At 42.9% G+C, this 19855-nt stretch overlaps 1 protein-coding gene across 4 annotated transcripts in view; it reads right to left on the bottom strand.

The window, feature by feature from the left end:
• Nucleotides 1-934: 934 nt before the first annotated feature.
• The window catches only part of SP3 (Sp3 transcription factor), a 36263-nt gene continuing 17342 nt past the window's right edge, over nt 935-19855 (bottom strand). For 2 of the 4 annotated variants that reach the window (XM_083154780.1, XM_083154782.1), the window contains 5 exons: nt 13851-13913; nt 10847-12143; nt 4679-4871; nt 3630-3826; nt 935-2752 (listed from right to left, as the gene is read on the bottom strand). In XM_083154780.1, the coding sequence (XP_083010906.1) occupies nt 2445-2752; nt 3630-3826; nt 4679-4871; nt 10847-12143; nt 13851-13913 (2058 nt within the window). In that variant the 3' untranslated portion in view covers nt 935-2444. The remainder of the gene's footprint in view (nt 2753-3629; nt 3827-4678; nt 4872-10846; nt 12144-13850; nt 13914-19855) is intronic. The other 2 variants (XM_083154781.1, XM_083154783.1) reach the window with 1 other exon arrangement.

Below are 19855 nucleotides of genomic sequence, written 5' to 3'. Positions count from 1 at the left end.
ACAGTTTACAGTTAAAGTTTAAAAACATTTCAAATTGAAATTACCAAAGAAAAATAGTCTTTTAAAGGGCTTTTAGAAGAAAATCGCCAATGGTACTTAACATTTGAAACCTATTTAGATAGGTTATTGAAGAAGAAAACTTGTACGAGTATATATGTGAAGGGCACAATTCCTTTTAAAAGCAAAAGCACAGCTACAACACAAAGATTACAGGCCTCTGTCTCAACTGTCCAATGAAGAAGCTCTCCCCATATCCAAAAGAAAAGGGGAAAAAAGTGAGCATTGCAAAAATATATTATAATACTGTGCACTTATTTGTTAAATATGACATCTGATCTTTCGGATAACATTAAATCTTAAAATATTAGAACAGAATCTGTCACTGCCCAGTAACCCAGTTTGAGGCGCAGAGCCACTTACTGGTCAACAATCATGCAGCAGAAAAATGAATTCTGCATAAAAAATAAAATACAAAAAGAAAAATCACCTACTCCCAGGAAGAGATCGTAGTTAACAGATTTATGGCTTGGAATTAAATAAGAATTATATTGGTAACCATGTTACCGATTACTAACGGGCCTCTTAAAATTAGCTTAATAGTTGACGATACTTTTATTTTCTCAGGCAACTCAAACATTCAACTGGCCACTTTAATAGGCATCTGTTTTAAGCGAATAATTAAAAAATATATATATAATGAAAGCTCTGAACATCAAATATTTTCCCGGAAAAAAAAAAATCTGCTAAAAAGGTCTTTGAACCACAACTGCATGTTCAGGACTATAAATGTACACATTCAGTGATTTACAGGCGAAGTCGCCTTCATAAAAATTGTGGCTCTTACTTGTGATGGCAGAATCTATTAAAACGGCTAGATGGTTATAGGATTAAGGAACGGACATATCTTCAAGTAATGAATATGAAAACAGCAAAGTCAAAAGAAAGAAAATAGTGTTTTATTAAACTACCACACTGTTATAATACACTTTAAACATACACTTTAAAGGTAGCGTTTAAATCTGAGGTGGTCAGAACAATAAGAAATAGACCCAAACAAAGCCTGTAAATAGGTGAACTGTCGTTGTAGGTGCTGCAGTTTATTCTTTTGCTACGTCTTAGAAAAATGGTATAGACCTTACATACCTGCAATGTAACTTTGTATTTGTACACTTTCTATAGTTGAAAATATAAACAATTATTAAAAAATAAAAACGAAAATACAGCAACATAATAAAAAAAACATATACATATTTATCAGGTACATGTATTCGATACATACAATTTTTAATGGGTAGAAGCAAAAAGGTTGTTTAAATGCTGATTCACCAACTAAGTTTAAAAGAAAATAAAAAAATATAACGATAAAAGAAAAAAAAAAAAAAAAAGGAAAAAAAAACACCCCTTGTATATTCTCCCTTCCAACCCCGCCCCCCCATGACTAGGATCTGTATGCCTTTTATTGTCACTATGGAAATGCCTGAAATCATGTTTGCATATGCTAGACTACTTCATTTACAACGATGGATTTTATGTCGGAGTACTCGAAATCGAAAGATGGGTTGAATGACGAACAAGTTCACTGTTTTTTTTGGTCCACCAGTGTTCACGAACATGGGTGCTTAATCAGAACATTTACCATTCAAAAAAAAATACTTCCACCTACAAAAGTCTCGTTATATTACCTTCAGGACTCAAAACGATTTTAAACAAGATTTGGTTTTTGGCAAATTAATCTTCACAAATGGCTTATTGTTTTTAACAATCTAGACAGCGGCTGCTGCCCAGTTAAAACCTTGTTGTAGAATTTATTTATTTTTACAAGAGAATCGTTTAAAATTGTGTACACAGATTCACCTAATTAAAACAAGTCGGTTGTTCAATCGAGAGGTTGGTGGTGAAACCGAAGCCAGGTATGCGCTGGGAAACGTGATTTGTCAGTTATGCATAATAAAAATTCCAGTCATCAAGAAAAATTACAAAATCTCATTTCATAACATAATTTCTTTTGTCACCCATCAACTTTGTTATCTTACAATAGATAAATACCAACATGTTCTTAATTTTTTCTTGTTTTTGAATTTATTTTTTTTGCCGTATTTATTTTTATATCTTTTTTTTTTTTTTACACTAAACCACACTGGATTGATGCATTTGGTTAGACTACCATCTCCATCTGTCGATATTATTTATACTTGTATGTGTCATGGTAAAATGTCATCAATTCTAGATTCCAGAAGTACCTACAAAAGCCATGCAATTTTACCAATTCTTCATACTTATGGAATAGCATACAAAGTAAGGCATTTCAGTGTCATGTATAACCAAGTTACTGTCAATCCAAAAAAGTTTGCACATCAATAAAAAGATATCTAAGAACTCAAGAACAAGGGTTTTTTTCCACTACTGTATAAAAATAACCACAATTAATAGGTGTTGTGTGATATTTACTCAATTGTCTCATTTCCGGAAACTGTGACAAGCTGTAAAGGAATCTCGGAATTGGAGAGGAGATCCTGGCCGCCGGTATTTACAGTTCCTATGCCAGATACGGATCCCTGCTGAATGTTTGCAAGGATGAGGGTGGTACCTTCAGCAGTTATCAATGTATCTTCTGGTTTAGCTTCTATGGATGCCAGTACAGCACTGCTGGCATGAATGCCTTTCTTATTTTGATGGGTTTTAATGTGTTTGGCAAGGTGATCACTACGCATAAATCGCTTGGAACACTCCGGACAGACAAACTTCTTTTCACCTATTGGATAAAAGATGGATGCAAAAATTTATTAAAAAAATGTTTTTGAATAAAATAAATAAAATATACTATCTTTAAACAATGTAATTATTTTTAGAAATTCCTGTGCAATACATCCATTGGACCCATCCCCCTCACCTATTACGTGACTCTTGCAGAGGCAGATAGACTCTAAATACATTGTGCTATCATATACATTATATTAATTGCATTTGGTATTGTGACCAATAAAACAGGATGAAAAAAGCAATGTATTGTTACGATTCTCAGACAACATACTGTATGCCACCACTTCCACACTTAATATAGATCAGATCTCTCTACCTATTAAATAGACCATCAATGGCAAAGTTGAAAACCAAAGATAGATACAGATGGAGCATGTTCCATCTTTGGCCGGCGCTCGCCAGACCCCTTGCACTGGCGAGAGAGACTGGGACGCGTGTGCGTCGCACGCGCGTCCCAGTCTCTCGACGGTGGCAATGCGGGTCCCTGCCCGTCTCCGCTTCAGGGAGACGGGCAGGGTTAGGGGGGGAGGCGGCGAGGGGCACCAGGACAAGGTCCGTTGCCACGGGGCGCACGAGCGACTGGCGGGAGCCGGGCCGCTGGCGGGGCTGGCGATAGAAACGTCAGCCCTGCAAAGTTAAGGCCGGCTCCATCTGTAGTTTCCCAGTGCAGATCAAACTTCTAATTGGGATCCAGAGAGTATCTAAGGATGCTGGGTGCTTGGGTATGTGGAACACTGACTTTGGTGTTGGTCCCTATGTGCAAAACAAGGATTCTTGACCAAGCCCATTCTGAATGTTCAGGACAGTGATTTTTTTATGCTCAGCAGCACTGCCTTCGTAAGTGATCAGCAGTAAATAACTGCTCTTACCAGTATGTGTTCTTCTATGTCGCTGCAGTTCATCACTTCGAGTGAATCTTTTGCCACAAAACATCCAAGTACAAACAAAGGGGCGTTCCCCTGAATGCCAACGCAGGTGGGCTCTCAGATGAGACGTTTTACCATACACTTTACCGCATCCTGGGATGTGACAGATGTGTTGCTTTTTCTTTCCAAGATTGGTACCCCTAAAAAAAAAAAAAAGTTAGAGAGATAATTAACACCTGACACTGAATGTATTCTGTGGCAGGTAAAACAGGCTCCAATGCTTCTACTAAAACTGTGAGAACAAAGATAATTTGAATTTAAAAGCACAGTAAACTCTATAGATTTATGTTCAATCCATATTATGTACTTCTCAAGGGATTACTATATAACTGGCATTAACAGGAGTTGCAACGATTGCGTTGCTGTACAGGTAGAGCCCTAGTTTACATCCTAATATGCAATTCTCTAGCAGAACAGCAGCTTGGGCACGTGGACTAGTTGATAAAGTGTAATGTGATATCAAAAATACAAAAGACTGCGGGCGATGTCTGTTGGATTTATACTAAACAGACTATAAGCAAATGTGCAACATTTAGCATATGCACCCACATGTAATAGTGCATTGAACAAGTAGTCTCCAGACACACTACTTGGCTTAGGATGGAAATCACAGACTACAGGCTGGCAGTCTTGGGCTTTAACTTCCGGTTATTCAGTTGCATCCCATTATTCTCGCTCTGTAGATTACCCAATACCATGTGTTAACTCAAAGAATCTGAGATAAGTTCCTGGACCAATGGGATAACTGCAGCACCCATGATCCCATATTTCTGTTAGAGTCTCCTTCAGGCTCAAATTAAACGGCAGCCTGTGCGATAGAATTCAAAAGCCTGCGGCTAATTGAATGTGTCCCTAAGTTGCTATGCCAGCAAAGGGCTGAATAGATGAAGCAAAATAAGCTCAGAGTTATTACATAAATATGAAATATTTATTACGGCATAGATGCCTGGTACACTTTTGGATTACTGTTTTAAGGTCTTCGAAATACAAACCTCCCAGCACCATCTTTACAGTTGGGACAGGTGCAGGCTACTCTCCTTAGTCTTTTTCCCTCTTGATTAGGTTGGTCGAGTTCATCGTCAACAACTTGGACTCTCAGGTGAGTTAAATCATTGGTGTTGACTGTAGAATCACTGGTAAGTTGCCATTCCTCTGGATCCGGTTCTTCCTCCTTAATCCGTATAGCTGATTTGGGAAAGGAAGGAAGAGACATTGTAACATTACAGAACTTCAGATCACACCAACTATTAGCAGCTATTTTCCTTATATTAATCCCTCTTCTAAACCAAATGCAGACTGTGTGCGTGCAGAGGGTTACTGCATGAAATACTGTTATCACAAGCTAATGAATGGATGGCCTGAACAACATGCTCAAAGGTAGTAATAGGGGGGTGATATATGACCAAGATTCATTAAGTACCCTGAAGACACTTGTCCTACAGTTGTTTTAAGTCACATAAGCCGTGAATTCGACAATTTGTGGCTGTTTACGAGAAAAACGAAGTTGGATTTGACTGCCATCAATGCTGTCCGTAACGGCAGCATTAAATAAGCGAATGCCGCTATTTTCGCCTGCAAAAATCGCGACACAGATTAAATACCCCCCTATGTCTTCCAAAAATAATTTGTACGTTGCTCTTTCAAACAGGTACCTGTAAAAGCTTAACATAGTGATTGTGGCCCTGTAACAGCAGATTTCCTCTTGAAATCCTAGTAGGCAATAAAATATTCATTAAGAGTTATAGGGCAATTACACATTCTGCTGATATGTGGGATGGGGATTTGGCAAAACCCAATATGTTGTAAAATCTAAATTCTCTGAATAACACGAAAATAAAACAGAAGAGACTTAAGAGGATTTTTCTAGAAACCTTAAATATAGTTTCTTTCACAATCAACATCGTTTCTTGTATTATTTCTCCTTAAAAATCTGCTTAGATGTCTCTAGTATAGACACTCTTTGGTCTTAGGTTGGTATGCAATCCCAGATCATGGCTGTCGATCCCTCCCAAAGCTGTGATTCAGGCCCGTTTGCGGTTTGCCCAACAACAAATCAGCAGGCAGGATTCAATGCCCCGCCTGCCAATCGGCGAAAAGGGGGCATGTCCGCAAAACCGGCCGTGGATTGTCGATCTACGGCTGGGATTGCAACAATCCACGTCCGTTATCGGCAGAACGTGCCCGACCGCTTCTGAAGTCGGGCTCGTTCGGCCGTTATCCCTCTTCAATGCTGTCGGTAAAGACAGCATTGAATAGTGCCCCGTCTCTATTTCCCCCATCGGGAATAGTGGCGGAGGATTGCATAGCCCCCTTATTGTTTTACTTGAAATATGGACTTAATTATATTCATTATTGGTTTATCTAGAAAAATTTTTGGAGTCAGCTGGTGAACCTGAATGGGTTGACAATGTCTAGGACTATCATTACTGGTCAACATCTAAGAATGATAGACATAGCCTAGATCGACAGTGGTAGGAGGTCGGCACAAGCTTATGGTCAACATGTGCATGGGTGTCTATGTGGACATCGTATAACCGCGCTGCTGCGATTGCCTTGCTTCGTGCACGGTGCCTCGCTGCACTCGGCACACTATTATAATTATGACCACTTGGATAGTAAAGTATGAACCAAGTCGGTATGAACAGAATTTTTTTATTTTATTTTTTTAAACTCACGCTGAACTTTTGACTGTCGGACCATGTACATGTTGACCTTAAGTGTGTGTTGACCTAGGGTATGTCTGCCATTCTTCGGTGTCCACCTAGTCTCTGTTGACCAATAGTGGTCGACCTAGACATTGTTGACCGAGGGACCGGATACCGTAGGAAAAAGGACTTGTCAATCTCTTTAAATATTGAGGTAAAAACTATGATTCCACCCTGGTCCTACATCGGGTCTCCTAAATATACATGGATGCAGAGAAATGGCATTGGGGACACTGGCACCATGGGGGCTTCCTAAAGATGCCTCTATGGTAGGAAAATTGCTGAACACCAAACCTTATGTTCAAAACTTCATGTGAACATAATGTATCTGGAAGACTATCTGGACAAAGGACCACATTCTGCTCTTCAATTAAAGCCCACTCAGTAGACCTGTTAGATGCCCTTACATTTCCCAAAACAGGCTTCATAGTAGGACCAAGATCAAGGATGATCTTCAGAGAACTGAAAACTTTCAATAAGAAGGATTCCATGTTGATTAACATGTCAATATTCCAAAATTGTCAAGGAAATCTTAATTCCATATACTCCAATAGTTTAAATGTAAACTGGCTTATAAGCATAAGCTTCAAGACAGTCGTCAGTTTTGGCTTCAAAAGTCACACTGCTTTCACCACGCAGGCTAAGTCCAGAGAATTAAACGGTTCTGGGTATAAAAATGACCCATCTAATTTGGCCCAACTTGGTGCCAAAAGAATCACCTGAACAAAATCCGTTCAAGAACCCTTGGAAGCATCAATACTAGAGTGTACAGAGAAGTTTAAACTTCCAAGGAAACATGGAATCTATTAGAAACCTCTTCAAATACATTGTAATGGTCCTTATGGTCACCCAATAAATTGGCAGACCATTTGGTTCTGCCTAGCGCATTATAGTTTATAGTTGCTGCTTCCTCCCTGGTGGCATCACTTCAGTATCTTCATACTCTTTCCTTGGAGGAGAGCCTTTATGTTGACTAGCTTTGGTCTAAAGACAGTGGCAGACATTCTTTATTTTGACTATCCTGGCTCTCTGAAGACCATGCATAACTTAATTGAATTGATCTTTGTAAAAAGGCCATCTACACTTTTGTCATGTGGACAGAACTTGAAAGTGTTAATGAGACTTGACTGCAAATATGAGAAGTTGCTTACTGACATTCCCATACTGGAAGTATCGTCAATGTCCTTTTGGCATTTATGAGCAAATATAAAAGAGTTCTATTGGAAACTGTCCACCAGAAGATGGGCGTTTAAGGTCCAGAAAAAACTGAAAAGTTACATCAAGTTTCTGGAGTAAGAAATGTTCTAATAAAATACTTTTGTCTGCGACTGGAATATTCACTCCAGACAAGACAAATAGTCTTCTTGCATAACTAGAAGTTTTTGGACTGATGCAGCCTGTGCTGGGAAAAAAAAAAAAAAGGCAGATGCTGGTACCAGAAGAGGCTAACTCGTTTCTTCACCTTTAGTATTTGGCGGCTTCCTCTGAGGAAGCCCCTGAATACTAAAGGAGGAGAAACACGCTGGAGTCTCTTCTGTTGCAAGCATCTGCCCATCACCATCTGTGGCTGATCACGATATGGATGGACTCCAGCATAGTGCGCCATACTATCAAATAGCCGGGAGCAGTCATTTAAAGATTACACACCCAGGTGGCCTTTATCTATCTAGAAGCCATGTTGATTTGGCTCTACTTTATGGAGTGGCAAGTTTACCAACATTAATTGCCATTGGAGTGGTAATTATAATATTACTAACTTTGCAATATATACTTGCCAGAACTGTACATACTCTCAATCAGCTACATAACATCTACTAATAAGAAGGATCTACAAATTCATCTGTTTGTATTTCATACAACTAATGGAACTTTCTAATATACTACGTTTATCTACCGACAAAATTTCCATCCATAATTCCTGAGACTTCATTTCCTCCATTCAAGTGGCATTATTACAGGCCATTCCATATTTAAAAAAAATCCTCCTAGACCCTCTAACCTAGAGTGCCACTGTAGAACAGTTGAAACCGGTCATCCTCCTGTTTTTTTGTTTTTTTATGACTGTATATCGTTTTTATATTTTGATTGTTGATCATATACATTTGTGTCTAACTTGAATTTTTATTAAAATGGCCATTATTCTAGCGCAGTCTCCTCTCCAATTATTTTTGGGTGGAGCCGTTTCGACTGAGAAAAAAAGGACAAGACAATGAACATTCACATGCAAAAGCCCTTGTGAAAGGGCCACTCCTAAGACTAGATTGCTGTAGCGCTATTATGCATGTCCAATCTAGATGGGGGAAGTACTGATTTATGAGTTTTTTCACCTTCATAAAATGCCCATGGCTCCTGCCTGTAACTTTGATTCCAGCATCCAACTGGGGGGAGGGGGTGATAAACAGCCAGCCAGTCACCCTCCACTTTATCACTTTCTGGAGCTTGATACATCTGGCCCAGAGCCACCTAGTGTCAGTTAATTTCTGCTGTTATACAGACTATATGTCCATGTGGGTCTGACTAGCAATTTCATATTATTTCTCAAAGACCCAGAAACAGTGAAGTTGTACCCCAATTTTTATAGGTAAGTAATCCATTGTAAGTGAACAACCATTATACATTTATTTAAATTAGTCACATATGCAGTGTGGCCATACACAGTACAATTAGTGTTCCCGCTAGGCTGTTTTAGCAGGGCGCTGCGCTCTGCCAGATTTTTAAAGAGCAAAATGCGCCCTGCCCCTCTGGCAGCACCCCGCTAAAACAGCCTGCCTTTGTCCCCTCTGTTGTGACCGGGGAAGCCCAGCGCCGCTGTACATAGCGATGCCCGGCACTTGCCCGGCAGTGTACAGCCTTCCAGGTGGCCAGGTCCACCCCATTTGCGTGATGCCGCCGGCCGGGCCCGCCCCTTTGCGTGACTGCGAGGGCACGCCCCTTTTGTGACGTCGGCAGCCTGGGCACACCCAAAACAGTGACGTCGGCAGACCCGGTACGACCCCCCCCGCCCTAGTTCCTAGAAGGAACACTAAACAATTATTGTATGCAATTTGGACTAGATCTCATCGCATAGGTTTTGCAATGCGATGAGATGCAATAGTACAAAAAGTATGTGTAGCATACACTTGGTGAGCTGTGCAATGGGATGTGCATCTCATCACACCCGGCAATTGTACCGTGTATGGGCACAGCTACAGTCGCCACATCTATACATTAAATACTGACTTTAGTTTTATGAATGTTTGCATTTTGATACTGTAAAGTAGCAACAGTACTACAATGTAACATTCAGTTGATTATGAATACAGAAAGTCTTATCAATATTTGGGATTATAGCACAGATGGTATGAGTAGAAACCCACCAATTACAAGAGACAAATGGATAATGCTTTAATATTCCAGCTATTTAGGATAAGAATTAGCACAGGCATGTCAAACCATCAGCCCTCCAGCTGATAGGAGACTACACATCGCATCATACCTTGCCACAGTTTTGCTATTAGGGAATGCTAAAACTATGACAAGGCATGCTGGGATGTGCAGTTTCATAACAGCTGGAGGGCCGCAGGTTGGACATGCCTGATTTATCACCGACAGATAAGTGATGTTCTATGTATACATCATAACGAGTCATGTAGCTTCTCATGGTGCAGGGGACATGGGTTTGATTCCCACCAGGGCCCTATCTGTGCGGTGTTTGTATGCGTTCCTCAGTATGCTCAATTCTACTCCCAGACCAAAGCCATTTCGGAAGATATATTTGCTATGGACAGAACGGACCCGATTATATGTTTTGATGTTAAAGAATAATTACATTATCTATAAAGTGATGCATATTATAGAGGCTGTATATACATAAGCCAAGTTTTAAAAGGACTGGTGCAATTACGTGCCATTATCCTAAAGGCCAATTGTCTTAACACAAGATCAGGTCACTGAATTTTTTTTTTTTCCAACCAATTTGGGGACCAATACATGTCTCCAGGAAGGCTAATACAATGCAACCACCAGACTTGATCTGGCTGCTGGGCCAGTAGGGGAGCTGTAGATTACATACCTCCACCAATCAGAGCTGTGCTGGACATGACATCACTTGGTTTATGTTATACTTATACAAGAGAGCTGCTCTAACTACTGTAATAACATAGCACTAGCAAAGCTAGGACACTATCCCCAAAAGCAGTTGTTGGGGGTCAGTTCTAAAGTACTGAGGGGTAATGTATGAAGCAGTGTTAAGGGAGAAAAAGTGAGCCAGAGGAGAAGAGGCTCATGGCAACCAATCAGCACTGAAGTAACATCTATAATTTGCATAATATAAAAATTATACAGAGCAGCTGATTGGTTGCCATGGATCACTTCTCCCTTATCACCGCTTCATCCATCTACCCCTGAGTTGTTACAATCATTCTATCTGAATGCGAAAGAATCAAATGTGAGGAAGAAATACTTAATAAAACATACCTGTTGGGCTGTCAGAGTGATCTCCGTGCTGCAGGTGGATTCCTGAACCATCAACTGAGTTTACTGTAACAGTCTGAAGGTTTGGCAACTGACCACTACTTAAATTACCCCCTCCGGCAAGTGTCAGCGTCTGCACAGGTGTCAATGTTATTTGTTGAGGAGACGAATTCTGTATCTGCAAATTTTGCAAGTTCTGGACACCTTGAACTTGAAACGTTTGCCAGGCAATCTGTCCAGAAGGAGTCACTGTTTGGGCTTGAATTAAGAACGTTCCCGGATTGAGCTGCAGCTGAAGGTTTTGCAAAGCTTGTTGCGATATGCCTTGACCTCCGGCCTGAACAGCTTGAATCGCCTGCTGCGCAATGCTTTGCACAAGTTGGGCTTGACTGGTTTGCTGCTGGCTATCTTGAAGCTGGATCTGCTGTACCATCGACTGGGACGTCTGCATATTCTGCGACTCGTCCGAAATTGAAGTCTGGATGTAGTTTCCCTGAAGATCAGTTGTTTGCACGTGCCCAGATGGACTCTCGGACATGTTGTTTGCACCCTGCTGGAGCATTCCTGAACTATCTATTGTAACAGGAAGCTGAGATGAAGAAGAGGTTGGCACAAACAAATCGGTTTCCGAGTTTGTATCGCCAGCATCGGGAGAAACATGCTCATGCTCTGCAGTCCTTTCAGAATTATCAGAGCTGTCCATGGCTTGGCCTGCACTTATCAAGTGTCCGTCTGCAGTAATGCCCGTCATCGCTTCAGAGTTACCAGAAAGACCCAAAGAATCTAGGTCAACACTGTTAATAGGAACAAAGGTAATGTTGCCTGGTAGGCCCAGTGGGACATTAGCAACGACTTGGGTCTGAGCGCCGTACGATGAGCCACCAATTGTAACTCCTTGAATCTGCTGCAGTTGACCAATATTTGGACTTGAGGACAAAAGGCTACCAGAATGGTTTCCTGGAATAATCTGAATTTGACCAGACTCTTGGTCTAACCCACCATTATCAGATGTGGCAAATCCAAGTTGAACCTGCTGACCATCAGAAGTTTGAAGTTGTGGTATAACTTGATACTGCACGTTAGACAGTGTACCGTTAGCAGTGTCTGATCCTTGCGCTACAGAAAACAGATGCTGATTTTGTAGAGTCTGAAGCACATACTGTCCACTTGATGTTACCGTAGCACCACTAGGAAGCTGGACTATATTTCCAGCCTCATCCTTTAGCGCAGCCTGGGCTGGAGTCAACACTTCCCATCTATTAGGTCCTCCTGACAACTGCACTGATTGCAAATCCTCAGCCTGTAGGGGGAATAGCAGGGAACAAAAATCAATGCAAGACCAGGTTAATGTGCAATCAGATAAATATTTGCTTCAATAATAAAGTATTAGATTAAAAAGAGGATTAGTTATTCGTACAAGCAGCAGAAAGTATTGGCTCTTCCACTGCATAGGAACATTTGAAGGATCAGTAGCAGCCTATAACTGCTGTAGATTAGTTTATCAACCCTGTCCTAAAGTATCCCTGAAGCAGGTGATATGGGAGAAGATGGAGTAGTTACTAGCCCAGACAGTATGAGTAAGTCAGCTTTTCATTATCCAATAGCCTGAAAACATGGTGTGCTAGGACTCGAGGAAAGAGCAGAGAAACATTTCTATGCCACTACAATATGTATAAAAGTACAAGTACTGTCTTCTGCTGCGCTGCTCCATAAACTAGTGAAAGGAGGAACAGATCATGTTAAATCATACCCCTTTCAAATCACGAACATGAGTCGGACCCAGGATCGCAATCCCGGGTCTGACACATTCACATTAAACCCATGATGCTCATTATACAGTGGGCGATCCGGGTTTAACCCTTCTTATAACCCGGGTCGAATTTGCGGGTTGCTCAACCTGGGTGATAAGGTTTGTTGCTTTCACAAGGCGCCTCCACCCGGGTTGTTAAGTCAGGAACCTGGCGATAACCTGGGCCCGAGGTGCAGTGTGCAAGAGGCCTTTGTCAGTGATTTTAACAATCCTTCCACTATATGTGCCTCTAATAAGGCATGGTGAACAACCTAAGTTGCCTTATTGGGCCTACACACAAAGCGATCCAAGGGCACATTCTAAGCAATCTCAATAGATCGCTTAGAAAATACCCCTAACATTGCTCCGGGATAGGGGCATAGCAATAGCGATGGGCTGCCCCATGCGTTGCTATCACCCGGCGATTAATACCCAGCATGCTGGATAAATCTAGTTAATTGCCGGGGTCAGTGCCAGTGTTCATCGGAAAACACTAGCCCTGACACATTGCTCTGTGCTGTGCATTGAGCGATCTAGCAGCGCTCACAACTCGTATCTCCCCACATCGCTACGTGTGTAGGCTCTACAGGTTATACCTACAGGGGTGAGTCAGCTTGGTGAGATGTATGCAATGTACTGTTCAGGGATAGCCCAGCGACATGTTCTCACTTGTTTCCACAGAAGTGCGGGAGAAAACCATTTCAGGGGTACCACAACTGGCTGACATGTGCGCCACCCAGCACTGCGTTGATGCCAGACGGCACACCGCCAGTAACGGAATTCCTCTGTACAGATGCCTGCCAAGAAGCATTTCCTAACCTCAGAATAGAAGGCCAACTATAAATTTCTAGATACTATGACAGACAGCAAGTGTCAAACCAGCTTAAAGTGACCCTGCACCTCATTTAGTGGTCTCAACGTTATATTTCTAATAAGTAGGGGAGACAAAGAAAATGATAGTCATTCAGATGCATTGAAACCAAAATAATATGCTACATAATTGAATAAAAGCAGAATGTTTGCAGACGCATGGATACTTGAGATAGGATCAAAAGCTGGCACCTGACAGAAAGTCACCAGTAATCTTATACATGTGTATAGGACGGTAGTTATATATGCAGAGATAGGAGAAAGCCATGACGGCAGATTAGAGGGAGAGAAGAAAGCTTTCCATAAACCAAAGAAGCAGCAACGCTACTAGGTTGCACTTATCCTCACCCAAACAAACTGCTGTGTGACGTTGTTGGCTCTGACAAGGTTTTCATATTTTCTGAGGCCGATCTAACAGTGAAGAAAGCATTATATAAGCTTCTGGCATTTTTACATGATAATGAGAACGGTTGGACGCTCGCCTTCTACATTTATCTTACTTTCTTGTAACGAGCAAATCCAGAAAAACTAACAGTAGGTACTGCAGTCTTCTGCTTTACTAGTCATAACATAGGCATCATTGTAACCTCTGGTCATGCAGAGATATAGTATTACTACTAATACGTGGCATAGTACCATAAACATAGCAACAAGCTTGTAATGTATGACTCAATGTGTCACTGTTGGCTACAAGCAACCGACATTTTTCACAATGAATCAAGTTAATAAAAGCCACTAACATTTCACTTTATATGTAATAGTATCTGTAGGTTGATAAACACAAAAATAACCAGGTGGAGCTTCTGGGGGGGGGGGGGGGGAGGAGTGGTATAGATGGGGATTGGACTGGGCCTGCCACCCACATTCTCCCGCTCAGCCAGCATTTTCATACAATGAACGCAAATTGCTCACCCCTTACCAGGTATACAGATTTAGGCAAAAGCTGGATGCAGCTATTGGTTCCTAGAGCCGGGCTTATTACTGTGTTATTTTGCCCATCCATTCTCTATTGAAAGTGCATTTCGGGGGGTTCTCTAGTCCCAACCCTATCACACGTATGCAAAACTGAACTGAATTTCATCCTTCAACCTCCAAAATAGACTAATCAAACAACAAGATATTACATTACAGGGCAGGGTATCAAGACTGTAAAAATGGAAATACCAAAAAAAATAACTTAGAAGTCTAAATAAATGTAATATGTGCATTTTACTCAAAGCCTGAAGTTAGGGGGGGAGGGGGACGGACATAAAATAAAAACATACACAAAAAAAAAAAAATGGAACAGTCCTAGGGCACATAAATCACAAAAAAAAACATGTCCTCTAACTTAAATAAAACATACATTCTGTTAGGGATCTGTTAGAAGTCGCCCATAGCAACCAGCTTCTACTTAAGAAGTTATAGCCTTGTACTTGATTAATTCTGCCTGAAAGCAGATAGGTTGGTATACTCTTTTTAGTGTCATACAGCAATCACCAGTTGAGGTTTAGGTACTTGTTTCCTAGCACGGCCACACCGATTTACATCGGGGTGGTCGTGTCGGAAAAATCGGGTCGATCGCATCGCATGCGATTTGGTCGCATGCGATGCGATCGACGCAACCGACCGATTTTGGACCCGATTTTTTTTTTGAATGAAATGTAAATCGGGTCCCTGGGACCCGATTTTACATTGGATTCAATGTAAAATATTCCCAACCCCCCCAAATGTCACGGCGTACACCCCACCCCACGATAGACGCCATCCCGAAGCGTGGCGAGCGCAGCGAGCCCGCGAGGGGCGGCGGTGCGCGTCCTCCGACCTTTTCATTCCCCTACTATCCACGTCGGCGTGGAGTTGAGAATAGAATAGTGTGGCGAGCGCAGCGAGCCATCGAGCCCGAAGCGTGGCGAGCGCAGCGAGCCCCGCGAGGGGACGCGTATACCTGTGAAGTTATACGCGTGCGCTCGCCACGCTTCGGGCTCGGTGGCTCGCCACACTATTCTATTCTCAACTCCACGCCGACGTGGATAGTAGGGGAATGAAAAGGTCGGAGGACGCGCACCGCCGCCCCTCGCGGGCTCGCTGCGCTCGCCAGGCTTCGGGTTGGCGTCTATCGTGGGGTGACGACGGGGACATCTATAATGTGAAATGGGTCATATTGGCCCATTTCACATTTTTTCAAGATTTCAATGTTCAAAAATATTTTAACATTGAAGCCTATGGAAAAATCGGGGGCATCGCGTCGGGACCAATGTTAATGGTCCCGACCGACGCGATGCCCCCGATATTGTCTCCTAGCCGGCAAAATGGACCTGATTTCAAAGGAAATCGGGTCCATCGTATGGATCGTGTACCTTAACTTAAAGGTACACGACCCATACGATTGTGGCCGTGCTAGGAAACAAGTACCGAGGTTTATTATCTAATTTCAGTTTCATAGTCATAGCCTATCCTATGACACGTCATGTACATGAAAACTAAGCAAATTTAAAAACAAACAGTAAGAAATACACAAGAGTAATAGCTATTCTATACGGAACCAGTTATACCGCTTTCATAGCGCTCTTGGGTCTGACCCAGCGCATTCACATAGAACCCAGGTCGCCCATTCCATGAAAGGTGACCCAGGTTTTACACTTAACAAGAGGAGGACTGCAGGGTTTGGTTGACACGTGTTATTCAGTGTGGTGCTTTCCCACCGCACCGCGACCAGGCAGCAACCTGGCAATTACCTGAGTTTTCAGTGCGATGTGAAAGGCAGAGGAGCTCCCATTTACATTTACAGTTAAATCAAGGAGAAAACACTGCTCCAGGTAAAAAAAAAAAAAACTAACAGATACATTATTGCCTCTGAAGAATTTGGAATGTTTTTGTCTTCTGACAGGGTCCATATAGTTCTGGGATAATGCCATCCACAATGGCTCCAAAACCATTAGCGGTCTATGTGGATTATTGGAGAACTGCACAAAGCAGGATGTGTTCAGAGTATGTGCAGAATTAGTTCGGTGAACGCTTCTCAGAAATGGGGAGGGCTTCTACCCGGACACGAGGCAGAGGCCGTCATGAGGAGGGATGGGGCAGAAGCAGCCGGGGATCGAGAAAACAGGGGCATGTTTCACCGTTAGCCCAGGCGTATGAAGTTTCCATGGAGCGATTTACAGAACGTCTCCATCCCTCAAACACTGCCTGGCCTCCTGCTGTGCCTTAATTGGTGTCCAGACCTGAAGCCAGTCAGTTGCACTGCGGCCTGAGGTCACCATACTGTGGCATACTATGAATTGGGGGCCTGTCATCCTATGAGTCGGGACAGAAGCACTACTGTGTGGCATGTAATTCATTGGAAGCGCTAATGTGTGGCAACTATAAACTGGGCACCAGGAAAAGGCATGTGACTGGGTCTGAGGAACAGGCATGTGCGGTGCTCTATACAAGTATGTGTTTGATTGGTGACGATGGTCGGCATACTGAACTTTTAAGCCATCTATAAATAAGGAACCAAATCATTTTACAATTGGTTTGATGGCATTTGCTCGTAAGTGAAGCTGTGAGGACTTGGTATTAAGATCATAAACTACTTTATATCCCTGATTATTGAATCACAGAGAGGAGCAGGTGATACTTGGAGTTAACAGACATTAGATTTATTTGATTTTTATTGGTCTGTGCTGAGTAAATACCAAATTGAGAACTCTAAAAAGGAACCTAATTACCTCAGAGCTGTCTTACGTCCTCCTCAGGCTGACTGCTTTTGGCTTTCCTGGAGCTGCAAAACTTTAAGTCCCAGCATACCTTGCCACCTAAACACTAACACACCTTTCACATTGCACCCAATTACCGGGTTCATGCCGGTTCCACCCGATAATTGGTGCGATGTGAAAGGGGTTACCAGTAGACAATATGACAATACGAACCAGTAAAAAATGAAGGGTTCTTACCGGTTTGTTGCAGTGTTGCTTTGCGGTGTGAATGGGGTAATTGGGTCAAGTAACCCATTTTCCGTTCACATCAATGGAAAAGGCAGTGCTTGGAGCAGCGCCAGCTCTAAGCACCGCCTCCGCCCCCAATGAAGCTCTGCCGCACCCCCGAATGATGTCAGCGAACTGACAATATTGCTGGTCCGCTGAAGTAATCTGAACATACCAAAATGCAGGGTCGCAACCGGGACGGAGCCGTTTCAAAGTCCTGAAGCGACCCTGCATTTTGCGGTCTGAAAGGGGTATTATTCAGTGTGCGGAGAATGCCTGTTCATGAAGCTGAATTACAACTATGTCTGCAGGAGGTTTTAAAACTGCACTACTACCTGTAGGTTTCATTTTACCCATTCCTCCTAGCCAAAACCATAACACAACCATTTACAATCCACTGCGGCTTGTGACAGGCTCACACGCTTCCTCCACATAATTTTTGGCCAGGGTGCAAGAACTTTAGTAGCCCCAAAAGCTCCAGCTAGGTAAGGGACAAGGTTAGAAAAGTGCAATGTATAAGCTGCAGTCAGCTTTAAAGCTCAGCAGTCTTCCAAACCATGCATCACCTTAAAAGGCTGCACAAGGCCTTATTACGTCTCATGTTCTAAATACATCTAAAAGGCTCAACTGCTACAGCAGCAGGAGACACATTCCGCATGGACCCCCAACCTCAGCCGGTGCACAGATATAGTCTTGATGAACTGACATTATAAAATATCCACAGGTACAGTATCAAGACCGCATGAACTGTGGGAGTCACAAGGATAGTGTTCAGTCTCTACTGTCCTATATTGTAAACCAGGCCTGTCCAACCTACGTCCCTGCAGCTGTTGTGAAACTACAAGTCCCAGCATGCTTTGCTATTGGGGAATGCTAAAACGGTGGCAAGGCATGCTGGGATGTGTAGTTTAACAACAGCTGGAGGACTGCAGGTTGGACAGGCCTGTTGTAAACTATACAGACTTCTCTCTTTAAGAATTGGTCATCAATTGCTTATTGCAGAAATGTGACCAAACACCTTAGAATTAGACTTAAGGCCCCCCATACATCGAGGCGATTTGGTCCGATTTTGGACGATTGCGAACAATCGGCCTGTTAAATCGGACCAAATCACCTCTTGCTGACATGCCGTCGGGTCCGATGCGCAGTCCCGTGCGCATCGGACCCGACCAGGTGGTCGGACCGGCAGGCCGTCCGACCACCCATTCCTCCAGGCGACCGGGCGGGAAGCAGGGACACAGGCGATCCATCACAATGGATCGCAATGTTTCCCTGCCGCCGGGAAGGTCCTCTGTCGGGTGTCCGTACACTGCTGCGAGACGTCACAGGCAGTGTATGGGCACCTTAAGGCTACGTACACTCATGAGGAGCCATACATATTATGCAATATTGTACACTCTTGTTATGATTTTGTTCAGTTTGACATTGTATAATGTGTACACATGACATGTTGTAAGATGCGCACTCCCACGCATTTTATGAGGCATCGTATGATAGTCCTGCATTCCAGCTTGATGCTGATACTGGGTGATGTCTGCACATATTATGGTCTAATGTCACATCGTATGGTGTGAGGATACGGTCGCTAAGTCGACAATATGAAGGTAGGACATTGTTCTTTCACTTTTTCCCCTTCCAAAAAACAGGTGGTATTTCATACCCTACCATCCACTAGACCAGGGGTGGGGAACCTTTTTTGTTCCAAGGGCCGTTTGTAGGGGGAAAAAAATCCTTCGGGGGCCATATATAAAAATGTATCTTACAAATTCCCCTGCTGCAGCCGTCCCACGCTCCGGCGGCTGCCACAGAATAGGACTGACAGTCTCCGGTTGCTGTTGATTAAGAGGAATCTCATGAGAACTACCGACCTCTCGTGAGAATTCCCCTGTACTTGACTCCCGACAAAGCCACCGGGCCGGTTGGTGGGCCACTCAGACCGGCTTGGGGGGCCGCATTCGTCCCCCGGGCCTGAGGTTCCCCACCCCTGCACTAGAGCATGGAGGGAGAATAGAACAGCGCCCGAACCATGGCGAGCACAGCGAGGGCACACTGTACACAGATATGTTGTCCAAGACAAAAAAAGTGAGAAAAAAACCCATGTCAACCTGACCGTCACCCTTCCCATTGTCGACCAATGCTTGTGTCGACCTTTAGTGGTGGACCCTATGACCCATACCCATAGTGTGTACATGAGATCATAAGATGTTTGGGAGGACAAGGGAAATTGTATACAATATCTTATTGTATCCCATCGTTCTAAAGGTGTGTACACACGGCAGGATATGCCGTGAGATGAGAGTGCCGATGTGATCTGATTGTATCGCACGGCATGCATGGAGTGGCACAATTTACACTATATAGTGGAGATCTGCACTATATAGTCTTGGCTGCCCTCTCTATTTC

The sequence above is a fragment of the Crinia signifera genome, chromosome 7 (assembly GCF_055691185.1).
Source record: "Crinia signifera chromosome 7, ASM5569118v1, whole genome shotgun sequence".
Lineage (NCBI taxonomy): Eukaryota > Metazoa > Chordata > Amphibia > Anura > Myobatrachidae > Crinia > Crinia signifera.
The sequence above is the reverse complement of the archived record's forward strand: the minus strand, read 5'-3'. Positions and strand labels throughout refer to the sequence as shown.